This window comes from Amborella trichopoda, chromosome 1, assembly GCF_054954075.1.
Source record: "Amborella trichopoda isolate Santa Cruz 75 chromosome 1, AtrichopodaSantaCruz75HAP2 v2.0, whole genome shotgun sequence".
Classification (NCBI taxonomy): Eukaryota; Viridiplantae; Streptophyta; class Magnoliopsida; order Amborellales; family Amborellaceae; genus Amborella; species Amborella trichopoda.
The window spans coordinates 43,345,963-43,361,432 of NC_142336.1; the positions used below are offsets into that span (position 1 = coordinate 43,345,963).

Below are 15,470 nucleotides of genomic sequence, written 5' to 3' on the forward strand. Positions count from 1 at the left end.
ACGGGTGTCCGAGCGCACGTGCAAGCGTGCCCCACGCACACTCACACGTGTGGTTCAGCCCGGTTCTAGAGTGGAACTGTCGGTTCCCATCCCGTTCAGGCCGGTTCTACAGTGGAACCGCCAGTTCCCATACGGTTCAGCCCGATTCACACATGACACGCACGTGCGAGCGTGCCCCACGTACACTCACACTCGCACACGGGTGTCCGAGCGCACGTGCAAGCGTACCCCACGCACACTCACACGCACACACATGTGTCCGAGCGCACATGCAAGCGTGCGCCACGTACACTCACACTCGCACACACATGTGTCCAAGCGCACGTGCGAGCGTGCCCCACGTACACTCACACTCGCACACGGGTGTCCGAGCGCACGTGCGAGCATGCCCCACGCACACTCACACGCACACACGTGTGTCCGAGCGCACGTGCGAGCGTGCCCCACGTACACTCACACTCGCACACGGGTGTCCGAGCGCACGTGCGAGCGTGCCCCACGCACACTCACACTCGCACACACATGTGTCCGAGCGCACGTGCGAGCGTGCCCCACGTACACTCACACTCGCACACGGGTGTCCGAGCGCACGTGCGAGCATGCCCCACGCACACTCACACGCACACACGTGTGTCCGAGCGCACGTGCGAGCGTGCCCCACGCAGAGTCACACTGGCACACGGGTGTCCGAGCGTACGTGCAAGCGTGCCCCACGCACACTCACACGTGTACACGTGTGTCCGAGCGCACGTGCAAGCGTGCCCCACGCACACACGTGTGTCCGAACGCACGTGCGAGCGTGCCCCACGCACACTCATACGCGCACACGTATGTCCACACGCACATGCGAGGTTACCCTAATATTTTTATACACATTTTATAATTCATATTGCATAAGTATTTATATACCAAATTTGAATACCCATCTTTCGATGTGGGATAATTCCCAAACATCATTAAATGAAAACGAAATGTAAATATAGCCTATTAATCAGTAGTTTTTAAATCACATGTAGTTAGATGGCTTGATAGTTATGACTTTGAATTGTTTACTTGAGGTCCCAAAGTCGAATCCCCTTGGGCATGTGTTGCGTTTGAATCCCCTTGGGTATGTGTTGCATTTTTGTTGTGTATATAGTGGTTGGTATAAATATTTTTGTTGTTTTCGAATCATTTGGGCATGTGTTGCATATATAGTGGTTGGTATAAATATAAATATTTTTTTTGTGTATATAGTGGTTGGTATAAATATAAATATTTTTTTAAATAATATAAAAGACATAAAAAAATGAAAAATAAAAAAATTAATTTTTTATATAACTGTTAATTTTTGTTGTATATAATGGTATAATTATTTTTGTAAATAATATGAAAGGTATAAAAAAAATAAAAATAAAAAGTTTGTTCTATTTGAAATCTCCATCTTTGTACTAACAATCTCTTTTACTAAATTTATTATAGAAACCTTAAAAAATAAATTTTTGAAAAATTGAAGTGTTATTTCCAAAATTTGTATGCATTTTATTAAGTTTTACATTGATAACCAAATCTTTTATTTTATTTATGAATTTTTACATTATAAATCATGTTATGTACTATTTTTCTTACAGTTGTCAATAATACATTTTAAATTAGATAATATTATAAAATATTTTTAATTTGTTATAATACATTAGTTAGGCTGTAATAGTTTGGGTTTTTTTAGAGGGTTAGGGTTTTTTGCCAAAACGAGATTTTAATGGCCATTCTTTCATGATTAGTCTACTCTTTATAATAGTCCATATATAATTATATATTTTATCCATGATAATTCTATGATTTTTTTTTTATGTGATGCAAATTTAATAGTTAAAATAAATTTATACAGGGTAGGAATATCTCAATATTCACAAATTGATAAAAAAAATGAAAGTTAATAATGTAGTATCCTCAGTTTTTATTGGATTCTTAAAAAACAACATTTATAATGAATTTTAATAATTTTTTTGAAGCTTTAATCCAACCGATTCCCGATCCAGATAGCCGATTCGCCGATCTGGATCGATTTTTGAGGTGCCCGATCCGGGTCACCGATTCGTTTTTTAAATCATTGCTAAATAGTAATAAACCTCTCCCAATATAGTCTATATGTAATTTGCTAAAAAAAATAGAGAGTTAGAGCAGGAAATCAGGCCGCAAGTTGGTATTTCAAACACTGGACACCAAATTTACCTAATTTTAAACGGCTGCCCATGTCCAGTGTTTGCATTGATAGACATGATGCAGTGCATGAAAAAAACATTACCGCATAAAAATGGTCATACTCATAATTTCGAACAAACGAGTGCTCATTTGGTAATTGAACACCCAATAATGTCCATACGTAATTGGCTCTAAACATTTAGGGGCCGTTTGGACACCTGAAAATATATTGTTTGTGAAGTACATTACGGGTGTAATACATTACTGCGTAATATATTACTTGCAAATGGATTGTCACTGTTTGGGTAGTATTTAGATGTAACTTGGGAAATACATTGCTAATGTTTGGCTATGTCGGTAAGAAATATGAGAAATGCATTACTATCCAAATATGAAAAATAGGGCTATGTTTGACTAACATGATTAGACTTTGGTTTCAACATGATAAGTCATTGGAATAATATAATTGGAATAACATGATTTTATTGTGATAAACCTTATTTTTATTTATTTATTATATAAATCTTTCAAACGTCTCTATATATAATTTTAAATAAGCAATAAATTTATGATACTAAAATCTAAATCTTTATGATACAAATTAACAAATGGGGAGAAGTTTGATTAGTAAACTCGAAGGTTTGGTTAAAGAGGTATCTTATTTCAACTTTTACTAATATCTTAAAAAGATTATATTGTGTACAAATTTGTATTATAATTGTGTTGTGTAATTTTTCATTGATTATTAATTATTATTTTATTTTTTTTGTTTGTATATGAGAGCTGATAGCGGGCTACAAGTTAAATTAGAGATAAAGGGAAGTAGAAATTTTTTTATTATGATTACATAAAAAATTGTTCTTCATCGACGTCCATAACAGCTCAAATCAACTTAAATTTTTTTTTATTTTCGTTTCTTATTATTAAATTTTTTTAATTTTTATATAAAAATAAGATGAGAGCTACCCCACCCAAATTGGAGATACAGGCCATAAAATTTTTTTATTATTCGAATCGATTTAGATTACCGAATAACAAAATACGAACGCTACCGCGTATATTTTACCAGTCCGCACCGTATTACTGGATATTTCCCTAAGAAGTAGGTGGGGGCCAGTGGATAGGTGGGTCCCATCCAATGGGCCCCTCTTCCAATTACGGCCTTCCCTCCAATCAAAACCCATCCGTCTCTCCGTTCGCAAAATGTGAGTCATGGCTGTGTGCTTCTTCTGCACCGGCCGCGTTGTGTGGCTTCTGACCAGAAACCCTAATTCCACTTCCATGGCTTCCAAGCCCTTCTCTGCAACCTCTGTTCCAAAACCTGACCCTAACCCGTACCCTAGCCCTAGTCCTAAGGAGGCGTATGTAATATTACCTAAGAAGAAGCCCCTGAAATGGTCGACTGGTGACGCTCCAGGTGAATATGGTGGACCTCCATTGACGAGCAAGCTCAGGAAGTATTGGGGTGGAGGAAACGAGGACCCATTGACTGCAACCGATGATTTCATTTGGAATAAGGAGTTTATGGGTCGGATGAAGCGGTTGCTTGAAGAGGACAAGCCAGTCGAGCCTCCTGCTAAGGCATTTCATTTCCTATTTGTTTTGATTGTTTTCAAGTTTGCGATTAATTTTAGGTGAATATTGAAGGAATTGTGATCAATGTGCTATCCTTTTGTGAAATCGAGCGCCATTGTTTATTTGTGCTCCTGTTGAATTTTAAAGTTACAGTGGAAGCTTGTAGGTTGCAGTTTTACTTAGTTGGAAATGTGTTTATATTTATTAAAGTCATATATGGTTAGTGGATGAAAATGAAGATATATGATCAGATGTTGGATTTCATGTGGTCAATGTTAGCCGGATTAAGACATAATATATGGAAATGCAAGTTTAATAATAATAGGTGTAGAACCGATGAATTAGTTAAGATTGATAGCGAAGAAGTATTTCGAAGAGATTATTTTCAATATCTTGGGTACATAGTTCATGGGAAAGGAGAAATTAAAAAAGATGTTGCTCCTAGAATTAGAACTGGGTAGACGAAGTGGATATGTGCGTTTAGAGTCTTATGTGATTGTTGTATATCGATGAAATTGTATATCGATGAAACTCAAGGGTAAGTTCTATAGGGTGGCTATTAGACTAATCATGCTTTTTGAGACAGAATGTTGGGCTTTCAAGAAACAACATATCTATAAAATGAGTGTAGCTAAGATGAGGGTGTTAAGATGGATTAGGGGCAAGACAAGAACGAATAGAATTCAAAATGAATACATTGAGGGTGTTGAGATGGATGAGTGGCAAGACATGGAAGGATAGATTCAAAATGAATACATTTGAAAGAACTTAGGGGTAGTTCCAATAGGCTATAAAACTAGGGCAATTCGATTTAGGTGGTCTAGTCATGGGCAGCATCGGCCAAGAATAGCCATGGTTAGGAGGAGTGATTTGGTTCAAGTAGAATACTACAAAAGGGCTAGTAGAAGTCCTAAAGGACATGGATAGAAATAGTGAGAAAAGATATTAGTATGACAAAGGGTACGACCCTTGATAGAGCGGAATGGTGGATTCGTGTGTAGCCAACCCCAAATAGTTGTGATAAGGCTTAGACAATGAAGATGATGGTGATGATATGGTCAATGTTACCAAGCTAAGTGTGATGTAAAATTTTGTATTTTGCATTGAACTGAGAGATAAACATTTTGGGAAAATCTTTGGGAAAGGAAAAAATGAAAAAAATATGAAAAGGCTCCCAATCTAGAAGCCACAATTTGCAGGCTTCTAAATGTGAATTTCATTTGGTGTTTGATTACAGGCTCTTTAAGAACCACCATTTATTCGATGTTAGCAACAATCAGTGTTCAAGAAAGCGCAAGGGCCCGCCCAAGAATAGGGTGCCCTCACAAAAATTGAACTGCCCCTCTTCCCCCAACCCCAAACCAAAAATTTTACTATGTTAGTTTTACATGAATGTATAAGATTAAGATGTTACTATGTTATTTTTACAGTAAGACTTAATTCATTAAGATATCATATTATTAAGAATTTAATATATATGATATCATTAAGATGTTAGTTTTAAAACAGTAAGACTTAATTTTACTTTATAGTAAGACTTAAATGAGTATATAAGATCTTAGTTTCACTTTTACATAAGACTTAATTCATTAAGATATCATGTAATTAATAATTTATCAAAAAATAAAACAAAAATAATAAAATATCAAAGCATGACACATTGTACAAAAATGGAATAAACTATTCATAAAAAAATACGATATATGCCCAATTTCATCATTTAAAAGAGGAAAAATTCAATTAATAACAAAAAAATAAATCTTTCAAATACAAGCATGTAAATATATTGTAAAAGAAAAGACAAATGATTCACAACATAATACGTTGTAGCAAAAAATCAAATCAAAATCCTTTTTCAAATATGACAATACTTTAAAAATATCAAAATCAAATCGATGCCTGTGCAAACCTCATCTATGGGGTTGCTAAAAGTCCTCAAAATCAATTGCTAGAAGCTCCAAATCTACCCACAAACTATTGCCTTTGTTTTGGGAAGAAATCGAAAAAATAAAAATTTTATCGATCTTTCAATAAATCACAAAAGAGTGGTTTTTGGGGAGTTTTTCTCTTCCTAAAAGGCACGGTTTTGGTTTTGGGGGTTTAGAATACCCCTAAAACCCTTTTCCCCCCCTTCTTAGGGGGAAATTGACTTTTTTTACCCTCGTCGAGACCCTTTTCCGCCTTTTTGCAAGCTGTCATGAGGCGATGCCTAGACTGTAGCGCCTAGGCGGGCGCCTAGAAGTAGGCTGCCTAATTGTCCCTCCTCGTCAGCGCCTAGTCGTTTTTTAATTTTTTTCCGCCTAGGCAACCACCTAGGCGGTCCGACAGATGAATTTTCGAACATTGGCAACAATATTATGTTTTGTCAAAAAAATAAAGTGGGAATGGACAATCTTGTAATATAAAACTATGGAAATGATAGGAGACAGGTGGGAGTGGAGGATGTAACTTTTGCATAATTGGAATGGGTCTAGTTTCTACTTTGCTAAAAGAGACACCCAACCTGGTAAGATCATCAGGTTTTTTGTGAATCCTCTAGGGATGAAGCATTTCTTTTGGGTTGAGGTTAATGCCTTAGTTAATGCCTCATATTGTTTGGCATGTGTATCTTCACCATTCATTTTCCAAATTTGGTGTTAGTGAAGGGTGATTCTTTATCCGTATTAAGATTGCTTGAAGGGTTTGTTGCCATGGACTGCGGGTTGAGTGGTATTGTTGCAATTCAAGATAGATGGTATTGGCTTATGCTAATGACATATGATGCATAGACAAATAAGCTAGAATTTCAATATGGGAAGGGTATGAGCTCGTGGGGATTTTAACTACCTTAGATGAATCTTAATTTTCTAGTATGATGCTCATAGTTGTCGGGATCTGGACCGGGACCTCGACTAGGTCCGGAACCTGTTTCTCGATCATGATAGGATAGAAGATCCCTAGGCTTGGGATTGTTGTCATTACATCCTAAAATCTGGGGATCCTGATCCCGACTTGTTGGGGCACTTGATTATAACTTCTTGGGATCACATGAAAAATTCTAAGGGTCTGAGCTCTATCTGGTTAAAAATCGAGGTCCTCGTATGTACTTAAATTGGGTTCCCTAGGGCAAGGGAACAGTCAGTATAATATTATAATCAATTAATTATTTAAAAATTATAATTTTATTAAAAAATTTAAAATCCATTGTACGATAGTTTAATATTTTTGTACTCATTTGATGGTAGTCTAAAGAAATTGAAATCTTATAAAAATACTTAAAAAAATTTAAAATTATATAATAATCTAATTTTTCATATTTCTTTGAGTGCAGTTTATGGATTTATGTAACTTTTTCTACTACAATCCTAGCCATGCAATCATTCTTCTTCCTTGATAAGCGAAAGCATTAGCATCAGTATTTACTTGAAGCTCAAGGATTAAACTCCTGTTAAAAATGCCAGAACGGATAGAAGTACAATATATTCTATCAACACAGGAAATTGCATGTATGAACAAAAAATGCAACAAATTTATTATATAATATTGAAAAGTGTTAACTGATGCTAGTCGTGCAAAGAAGCTGTTACCTCGTATTTTCTTCGTCAAAATAAAGTAATAAGAATATAGATATCAAGTTGAAGCCTGAGCTTTGAACTAATGACCTGTAAACGATGGATCCTGTAGTCTACCACCATTGGAAATCACGTATGTGTGCATAAATCAATATATTTGTTTTTGATTCTTGAACCAATGTTCATGGGACCTCGACCCCATGTTAACAGAACCTCAATTCAGTTGACTTAAGAACCCTAGGATATGGTAGTATGCTGTGGATTGTGATCCCAAAGAATTGGGTTTGAACTTCCAAATTTCAAAATCGCAATCCCCTGGAGATCCGTTTCATTGAGTGCTAGAGCGAGATCCCTGAGATCTGTAGCATTGATTATGTTACACTCATATCGTTTAAATATGAAAATGAAGAAAGATTGGCCAAACCTAGGATCAAAGGAGTTCTAAATGTGATGAGGTCTTTGAGGACTTACGAAATTCTAAATGTGATGAGGTCTTTGAGGACTTGCCAAGTTGTTTAGAGGTTTTCTTGGGTTTGGATTTACAATACTCAGTGCACTGGGTTTTTGATGTAATTTCTATCAAAAGCAATTGACTTACGCACAGCTTATAGTTTTAGATGCATAACAATATTTCTAATGGTTCTCATTTTTAGGTTCTCTTTTGTAACAATTCCATTTGTTTGCGTTCTATGTTCCTAGTTAACTTATATGGTCTTCACTTTCTGTTGTTGGGGTTAGGAAGAACCATCTGGATTTCTTAGCTTGAATAGAGCAATGAGTCTTGACAGGTATTTATTTAGATCTCTAAGCTTTATGATCATTATTTTCTAGTGTGGCAATTTTTTTGGTGCTCATTTAAAATGATATATTTGTTGCCATCATCAATAGTATCGAGATTGACTTGAGTGAAGAGCTTTGTAAACCTTCAAAGCCTGTGTTAGAACAACAAGTGGAAGCCGCTAGGCTTGGTCAGTCATTAAGTGCGGTAAGATTAATTTGGTGAATCAGTCAGCTTTACAATCCATATTACCCCATTTCTTAATATTTCATTACTTTCGAAACTGGTGTCGATGATTCTCAGGATGCTGGCAGTAGTGGATTCAAGTGGAGATTTGTGCCAACACGACGTGAACAAGCGAAATGGGACCGAGCTACTAAGGCTGCAACTGGTGGAAGCGTGAGTAAAAAGTATTTTTCTGTTTTGGACTTCTAGTTTTTATCAACCTAGAACATTCTATAGTTTCGATATGGTTTATTTCTTCTGTGTTTTTTAATAGTTCAAATGTTAGCAGTGTTCAAAATCGTGGACTTGGTCTCATACTTGCTAGAGTCCTGAGCCTGTGTCACTCAGTCCAACTCAGACACTGACTTTGACCAGTGATTTTTTAAAAGAAAAAAAAGGGTTTAGGGTGGGACTCAGGGTGTGTCTTAAAGGTTTGCTTCTGCACTTACGGGCACGAACCATGCTGACTCATGCGAGTCCCAAGTTGGCTTGGCAATTTTTTAAAAGGCTGTTGCTTAGTTTTTAGTTATGAAATAACTGATTACCGTTTTCCTTTTGCTCTGTCTCAATATTTTTGAATTATTCTTGGAATACCTGTGTTTATTCAAAAGAATATTCCTTTAGTTATGAATCAGTCTTACGAGATTTCCGTAAGAAATATTTACGAGATTTCCATAAGAAATATTTTTACATTCAAACTTTATATTGCTTGCTTTTTTTTCATATGTAATAAATAATAAAATTGAATGTCACTGGGGATTATGCAATAAGAGTGATATCACATATTAACTTCTGTATGTAGGTTGCAGTACACATTCTGTACAAGGCCTACAAATGACCTGAATTCCAAACTGGATATACCATGATATTCTTAAAGGAAAATGATGAAATGTTACTGCATACTACTGTAATCGCATATATACAAGACTAGCCTTTGATCGTAGGCATTTGTATTTGATTCTCTTATGATGCTGAAGAATGCAGATTCAATGGCCTGTTTGTCTCGTCTCTTGGAGCATGATCTCTCTTTTAATGCCTGTCTGCCTTAAGAAATATGCCTCTCTCTCTCTCTGCCTAATTTCCTACAAATAAGCTGACTTGTCTCTCTCTACCTTTAAGAAATATACCTCTCTCTCTCTCTCTGTCTGTGTGTGTGTGTGCGCGCACGTGGGGGTGGGTGGGTGTGTCTGTCCATGTGTGTGTGCATTCTTCCTCATCACCTACATGTGGTCCATTCGGATGCATTTATCTTTATTTTTTAAATGAAGATTTTTTTTATTATTCATATTACACTGTTGCAGAGTTTTTTCTTAATTCATATTACACTCTCATTCCTTGTTGATTTATTATTTCATTAGATTTAATTTTTTATTCATATTTTGAAAACCCTGAATTCCAGACTTCTTTTGGGCCCATTTCCATCTAGGACCTCATTCAAAGTGGAAAATTCCATGGCTCTCGTAGGAAATTGGTCCTATTTTTTTTCTTTGCTTTTTTTAGTTTTTTTTGGCCAAAGGGGATGGCACCCTTGTATTTTGGCCCCTAAACCATTGAGAAACATGACTTATAATCATATACTTCAGGTTCTTTATCCATTTTTCAACACTATTCCGCAACCTTTCATGGTCACACCTTGTTTTTAGCTTCGTAAAATTCCATCCAATTTTGGCTGGAAAGTTAAGCATTTTGTTTCCATGTAACATTCTTTCTGAAACCTAGCTAGACCTGTTTCTTCCTCTTTTTATTTTAGAATAGCTAAAATTGTATGTTAATTACACGCATTAGATATGATAAAAAACTTTTGTTGAAATATTTTATCCTTGGATGTTATATTTTACTTTTGATGTAAGACATAACTACAGGATGTAATGTTGCGCAATTTAAAACGAAGTAGAGAGGACCCCAAGATTTTAGCAGCTCGAGCCAGGGAGCAATATCGTCAGGTAGGAAACCTTATACATGGTCAATTGCAGCAGGATAAAAAATGCCGTTTTCTTTATTTTGAAGTTTCTTTTAGTGAGTTAGAGTTATTGAACTGCTTCTCTTGTGTCTAATGTCTCTATTATTGTTGCAGTTGAAACAAAAAATGCAACTTCTTACAGTTGGTATAGGTGGGATTGGCATTCTATCTGCTTATGTTAGCTATTCTCCAGAAATTGCTGCGAGGTAGATATGGTTGTTCAGAATTGGAATCTATAGTATTTTTGCAGCTCTTTAACTATATGATGCATAGATGCTGCGCTTTGGTAATAATTAATTGATAATGGATTATTCATTTATGAAGAAATTCCAAACACAGTTTTTCTTCTTTTTTTAATGGGAAAAGTTTATATAGAGCCTAGGCTCTAAACAATCAAATTAGAGCCTACCTCAAAACTTTCATTAGAAGAGGTTGTTTTGATGCCCAAATATCATCAAATTGATCATCTCGACATCGAGATGCATGGACATGAGAAGGAAATGGATTTCAAGTTTTGGAAATAGTGCATCTTGTAACGCATTTTTGGACTGTCAATTTTTAAGATTTTCAAGTTTTCATAGATCTGCTCGATCTACACTATTTTTGAAGCTTTAAATTTTATAACTAAAGATGAAAGTATAATTTAAGGCTATGACAAAACTTTTCAGTAATGAAACCATATTTCTCGACACTATTTGAAGGTGGGCTCTAATTTGATTGTTTAGAGCCTCGGCTGTATACAAACCGCACCATTTTTTTAATTTTCTTATAACTTTGTCCTCTACAATTAAGCTGTTCTGCTTTTTGTATATTTCATGTGATATAGAGAAATACATAAACAATTACATTGATGATTCTCTAATGTAATAATAGATTTGGTCTGCATTTGGAAAAGGAAAATTATGTGGTAAATATGCCATTTCCCAACTTTTCCAATGCTGGTCAAACTAACAGTTCCCGCCCGTGTTTGTCATGCCCTTATGTCATTATAAGAACAGGCGAAACACCACTATTCCACTCTCCTTTTAAATAAAAAGAAAATAACATATTGATTAAGATGGACTCAACCTGAGTCTAAACCCATCCAATAAGTTTATCAATGAAGCATTGGCATGCAAAAGTCTCTGTATCATTATTTATTTAAGATTTGCGCTCAACAAATTGTGGGAGGAAACAACATATTTCTCATTTGGGAAAATGTGATTGCTGAAAATGAACAAGCTGATTGTACTATTTATCAGAAGTAAAAGGTGCTGACTGTAGTCTTTCAAATTGCATTGATTTTTGTGTAAATGTGACTTTTTTTTAAGGAAAATAAACCTTGCACAAATATCCTTGTCTTCAGCTTTTATGCTGGATTGTGAGGCTATGAATGTTGGTTGACCTAGGCATGTGACAGCAATTATCAATGTATTTAAGGATGATGTTCCTTGGTTGACATGAATAATGTGCTCGTGTAAGCATCACATGTAAGTCTTTGAATATGATTTTGTTCTTTTTCTTCAGCTTTGGTGCTGGATTGCTTGGATCTATCTTCTACATACGTATGCTGGGTAATAGTGTGGATTCTGCGGCAGGTGGAGGGGGAGCTAAAGGTCTTCTCAGGTACATTTGTTGTGAAACAAAATGATTATATTTGATCTGGCCATGACATCTTAGTTTGTTATGCTCTATGTGGTATTTGTAGTTTTTGCTGCAATTTGGTATTCTATAGTTTGATACATAGTTGCTGGGATCTCCCAACCTAGGTGGCAATCCCTCTATGGAATCTCGCTCCCACATTTCGGGAAAAGGATCTTCAAAGGATCTTGATTTTAAATTTCAGGATCTCAATCCCCACGTCAAAGACCAAGATAACAACCAAAATGAAGATTTTCAGACCAGCTAGCAATGAAACTATACTTTTAATATAACTACATTGTTCGCTAGTTAAAAACAAAGAGATCTCTACTTTAAAGAGTATCTATAGTCCTAGACTGTGTACTTTTTATTGCTAGGAGCATGATCCCAAAAGGCTGGGATCGAGATCCCAATAGGTCGGCATCAAGATCCCCAAAAGGTTGGGATCAAGATCCCTAACACTTAGGGATCTGAATCCCTAACATATGGCGTTATACAGACAATGCCCCAACTATAGGGATCTTCTAGCCTTTCACGAACCCCCAGTTTGCGATCCCTATCCCAACCCGTTTTGATTCCGTTCCAACAACTATGGTTTGATAAGAACGGTTACCCTAGTAGTGAAAAATACAACCGTGGCTTTCTTTAAGCAAGTATTTCTGATTTAAAGTGTCAAATTGAGAATCTTCTTTCACTATAGAAAACCTGAAATTTTGAAAGTTTCTAAACTGTCATCCAGCACTTATCAACTGCAATTTTAGAAATTTTTGTCAGTTCCAAAGTGCTCCATTATAGTAGCTATCCTTCTCTCTATTATAATTCTAAAAAATTTTCAGTCATCAACTACAATTTTAGAAATTTTTCTCAGTTCCTAACTGCTCCATTATGGTAGCTATCCTTCTCTCTATTATAATTCTAAAAAAATTTTAGTGTTTCAGAGAATTTCATGTACTTCAATACTATTATATGTATTATATGGTTACAAAACTGAAACTTTTATTTCAACAGACGCTATTTTTCAAAAAAGAATTGTTGATTTCTTACTTAAATTTCATTCTCAGGGGAGCAATTGGACAGCCGAGGCTATTCGTACCAGTGATCTTAGTCATGATCTATAATCGTTGGAATGGGTAAGAAAAATGGATTTTATTTGCCTCTTTGCTTAGCAGGATATGGTGGAAACGGAACTCTTCTGTTTGAACTTCTGCACGTTGTTGCCTTTCTTGTTTCCAATGTGAATATCTCTTATACTGCAATAATTTATAAATCGTAGTTCTTCTGTCCTAAATTCCTAATCGCTTCCTTTAGCATGTAGTGCCTATGGTTATCAGTCTAACATTTTGGTTATCCTGTTGTCATTGTAAACTTATGCACTGTCTTTCTGCTATTCTTCTATTACTGGCTTTTGAAGTTGAGATTTATGAAACTGTCCTCAACATTTTGGTTATCTTGTTATCATTGTCAACTTATGCACTGTCTTTCTGCTATTCTTCTATAACTGGTTTTTGAAGTTGAAATTTATTAAATTCTGTGTATGTCAACACTTACTTCAAGTGGTTGAGCACATGCAAAGTGCATGAGTTGGTCATTGCTTCTACTTGTTGAATTTCATGTGAAGTTCAAACTAATTAGTGAATTAAATCTTCCATTGTTTTCCTGGGAACCATTGGTTGGGCAGAATATCTCCAGGTTCAAGCAACCTCATTGGAGTTCACACTTTTGTCCCCAATGGTGGGTTTTTGAAGTCATATAAAACCATTGTGAAACCCAAAGAATATTGAGTATTGTCCATGTCTTTAGGATGGAGCTCGTGTTAAGTTACCTATGAAGGTGGACATGGAGAAGGCCTGTTATCTTTGTGCAGTATTCTGCTTCAGGCATTGTCATGATTCTCTTATTATATATTGATGGCATTGTTCTTACATGGGGTAGTCCTGTTGCATAAATGTGTTCCTGCTTCCTGGTAGAAATCGTTTTTTTTTTTTTTAGTGAATCAATGGGGATGATGGGCCCCTACCCGTTTTATTAAAAATAAGATAATACATGAGATATCGTTTTACAACCCTAACCAGGGGCACATCAGCAACATCCTAGTTTGATATCAAGGATGCCTTAACTTTATTTTTATGTTATTGAGGTTGTAAATACGTCTCCATGGAATATCCATCTTCCAAACAAAGTATACCATGGACAATAATATGCTTGACCGAAAAGCATTAACACTCTCTCCAAGTTCAATGTCAGGTTACTTCAATTATCAAGTTGCTCCTCTACTTAACCCTACATTTTGGTAGTATTTTCTGGGTAAAATCTCATCTGTATTATGCTGCAAATTTGGTGAGCTAGCTGATACAGCTCTATGGACATTTCACAGCAGTTAGTCCTCCCTTATATCAAGTTTGTGGCCTCTGTGGCCTTCTCATTGCTCTACACTTTCTTCTGCAAGAGATGTCGATCTTGACCTGGTTGATTGGTTAAAGGATCAATGCCCTACATTTGGGTGCTGTGTCTTGGGTCCTAAGTATGTCAGTGTACCAATAATCTACCTGCCATTACCTTTCCACTATGGAAATAGAAGTTCTTGGGGCCTTCCCCACTGACTCTCCAAAAAAACAAAGAAATAGAAGTTCTTCCTGCAGGACATTGTGGCAATGTGTTTTACTGCTAATCTTAGTGCAATATATTTGTGTGCACTAAACATATAGGAATTGATTTTCATTTGGACTAGGAAAAGGTTGCCTAGGTGATATTCTGACCATTTTTATGTACTCAAAGAATCAATTACTTCATATTTTCATGAACTATCTTTTGAAGGACCAATTTCATTGTCTTGAAAGGAAGTTGGTAACACATCAAGAGCACTGCTATAATTTTGGAATTAGATTTTTCCATTCTTTGATTACTGTGAAACAATTTGGTTGAAGAACTGTGGCTGAACTCAGGATGCTTGTACCGGAATATGGATTTTTGCATCTTGATTTGATTCCAATGCTCGTTGGGTTCTTCACTTATAAGGTTGCTACATTTGTGCTTGCCATACAAGCTGCTCTGCCTCTCGTTGAGAAGAAAGAACAGGCGTAATATTATAGGTACATGTGGCTCCATCCTCTTATTCCCCTCTCACCCTTACTATTGTTGCCTGATATTTAACCATTTTGAAAAGAATTCACGTGGGGCAGGCAAAAATATGTATTTTCCCATTACAGCACACTGATTACATATTTTGGGGATAATTGATGCCCCTCAAGATGCTTATGATTCTGAGAATGTTCATAGCATATGTGAAAGAATGTGTCTTATGAATTCATGTTGTTAGAGATCATTTGGTTCTTTAATTGGATTGTGCCTTTCAATTTCTTGATTGTTTGTCTGGGTTACCCAATGACAATGAATTATTCAATTAGCCAAAACAAAAATCGAAGTTTCTACATTGTTATTTGTTTTTAGCTAAGCATAAAACAATGATTATATGGCTAAATGAATTGTTGTTAGGCTGTATCAAAGCTGGACTTTCTTGTTCTATAGCTACTTCTTTCCATGGTGAAATTCTTCCAATTATTTGGCGATTAACTCAAATAAT

The 15,470-nt window shown here is 36.0% G+C and overlaps 1 protein-coding gene across 3 annotated transcripts; it reads left to right on the forward strand.

Moving 5' to 3' along the window:
- The first annotated feature begins 3,386 nt into the window (after positions 1-3,386).
- Positions 3,387-15,246, forward strand: LOC18442134 (ATP synthase protein I-like protein). Of its 3 annotated transcripts, none has more exons than XR_016055344.1 (9): positions 3,387-3,762; positions 8,046-8,095; positions 8,196-8,292; positions 8,389-8,495; positions 9,113-10,253; positions 10,385-10,476; positions 11,777-11,875; positions 12,952-13,020; positions 14,833-15,246. XR_016055344.1 is itself a non-coding variant. In XM_011627957.3 (9 exons), exons 1-9 carry the CDS (start codon positions 3,394-3,396, stop codon positions 14,969-14,971), a joined length of 1,092 nt encoding a protein of 363 aa, XP_011626259.2. In that variant the 5' UTR covers positions 3,387-3,393; the 3' UTR covers positions 14,972-15,246. The 3 variants fall into 3 exon arrangements, 1 of the variants encoding a protein (XP_011626259.2); XR_016055345.1 differs by having other exon boundaries at positions 10,173-10,253; XM_011627957.3 differs by having other exon boundaries at positions 8,389-8,484; positions 10,173-10,253.
- Positions 15,247-15,470: the final 224 nt, after the last annotated feature.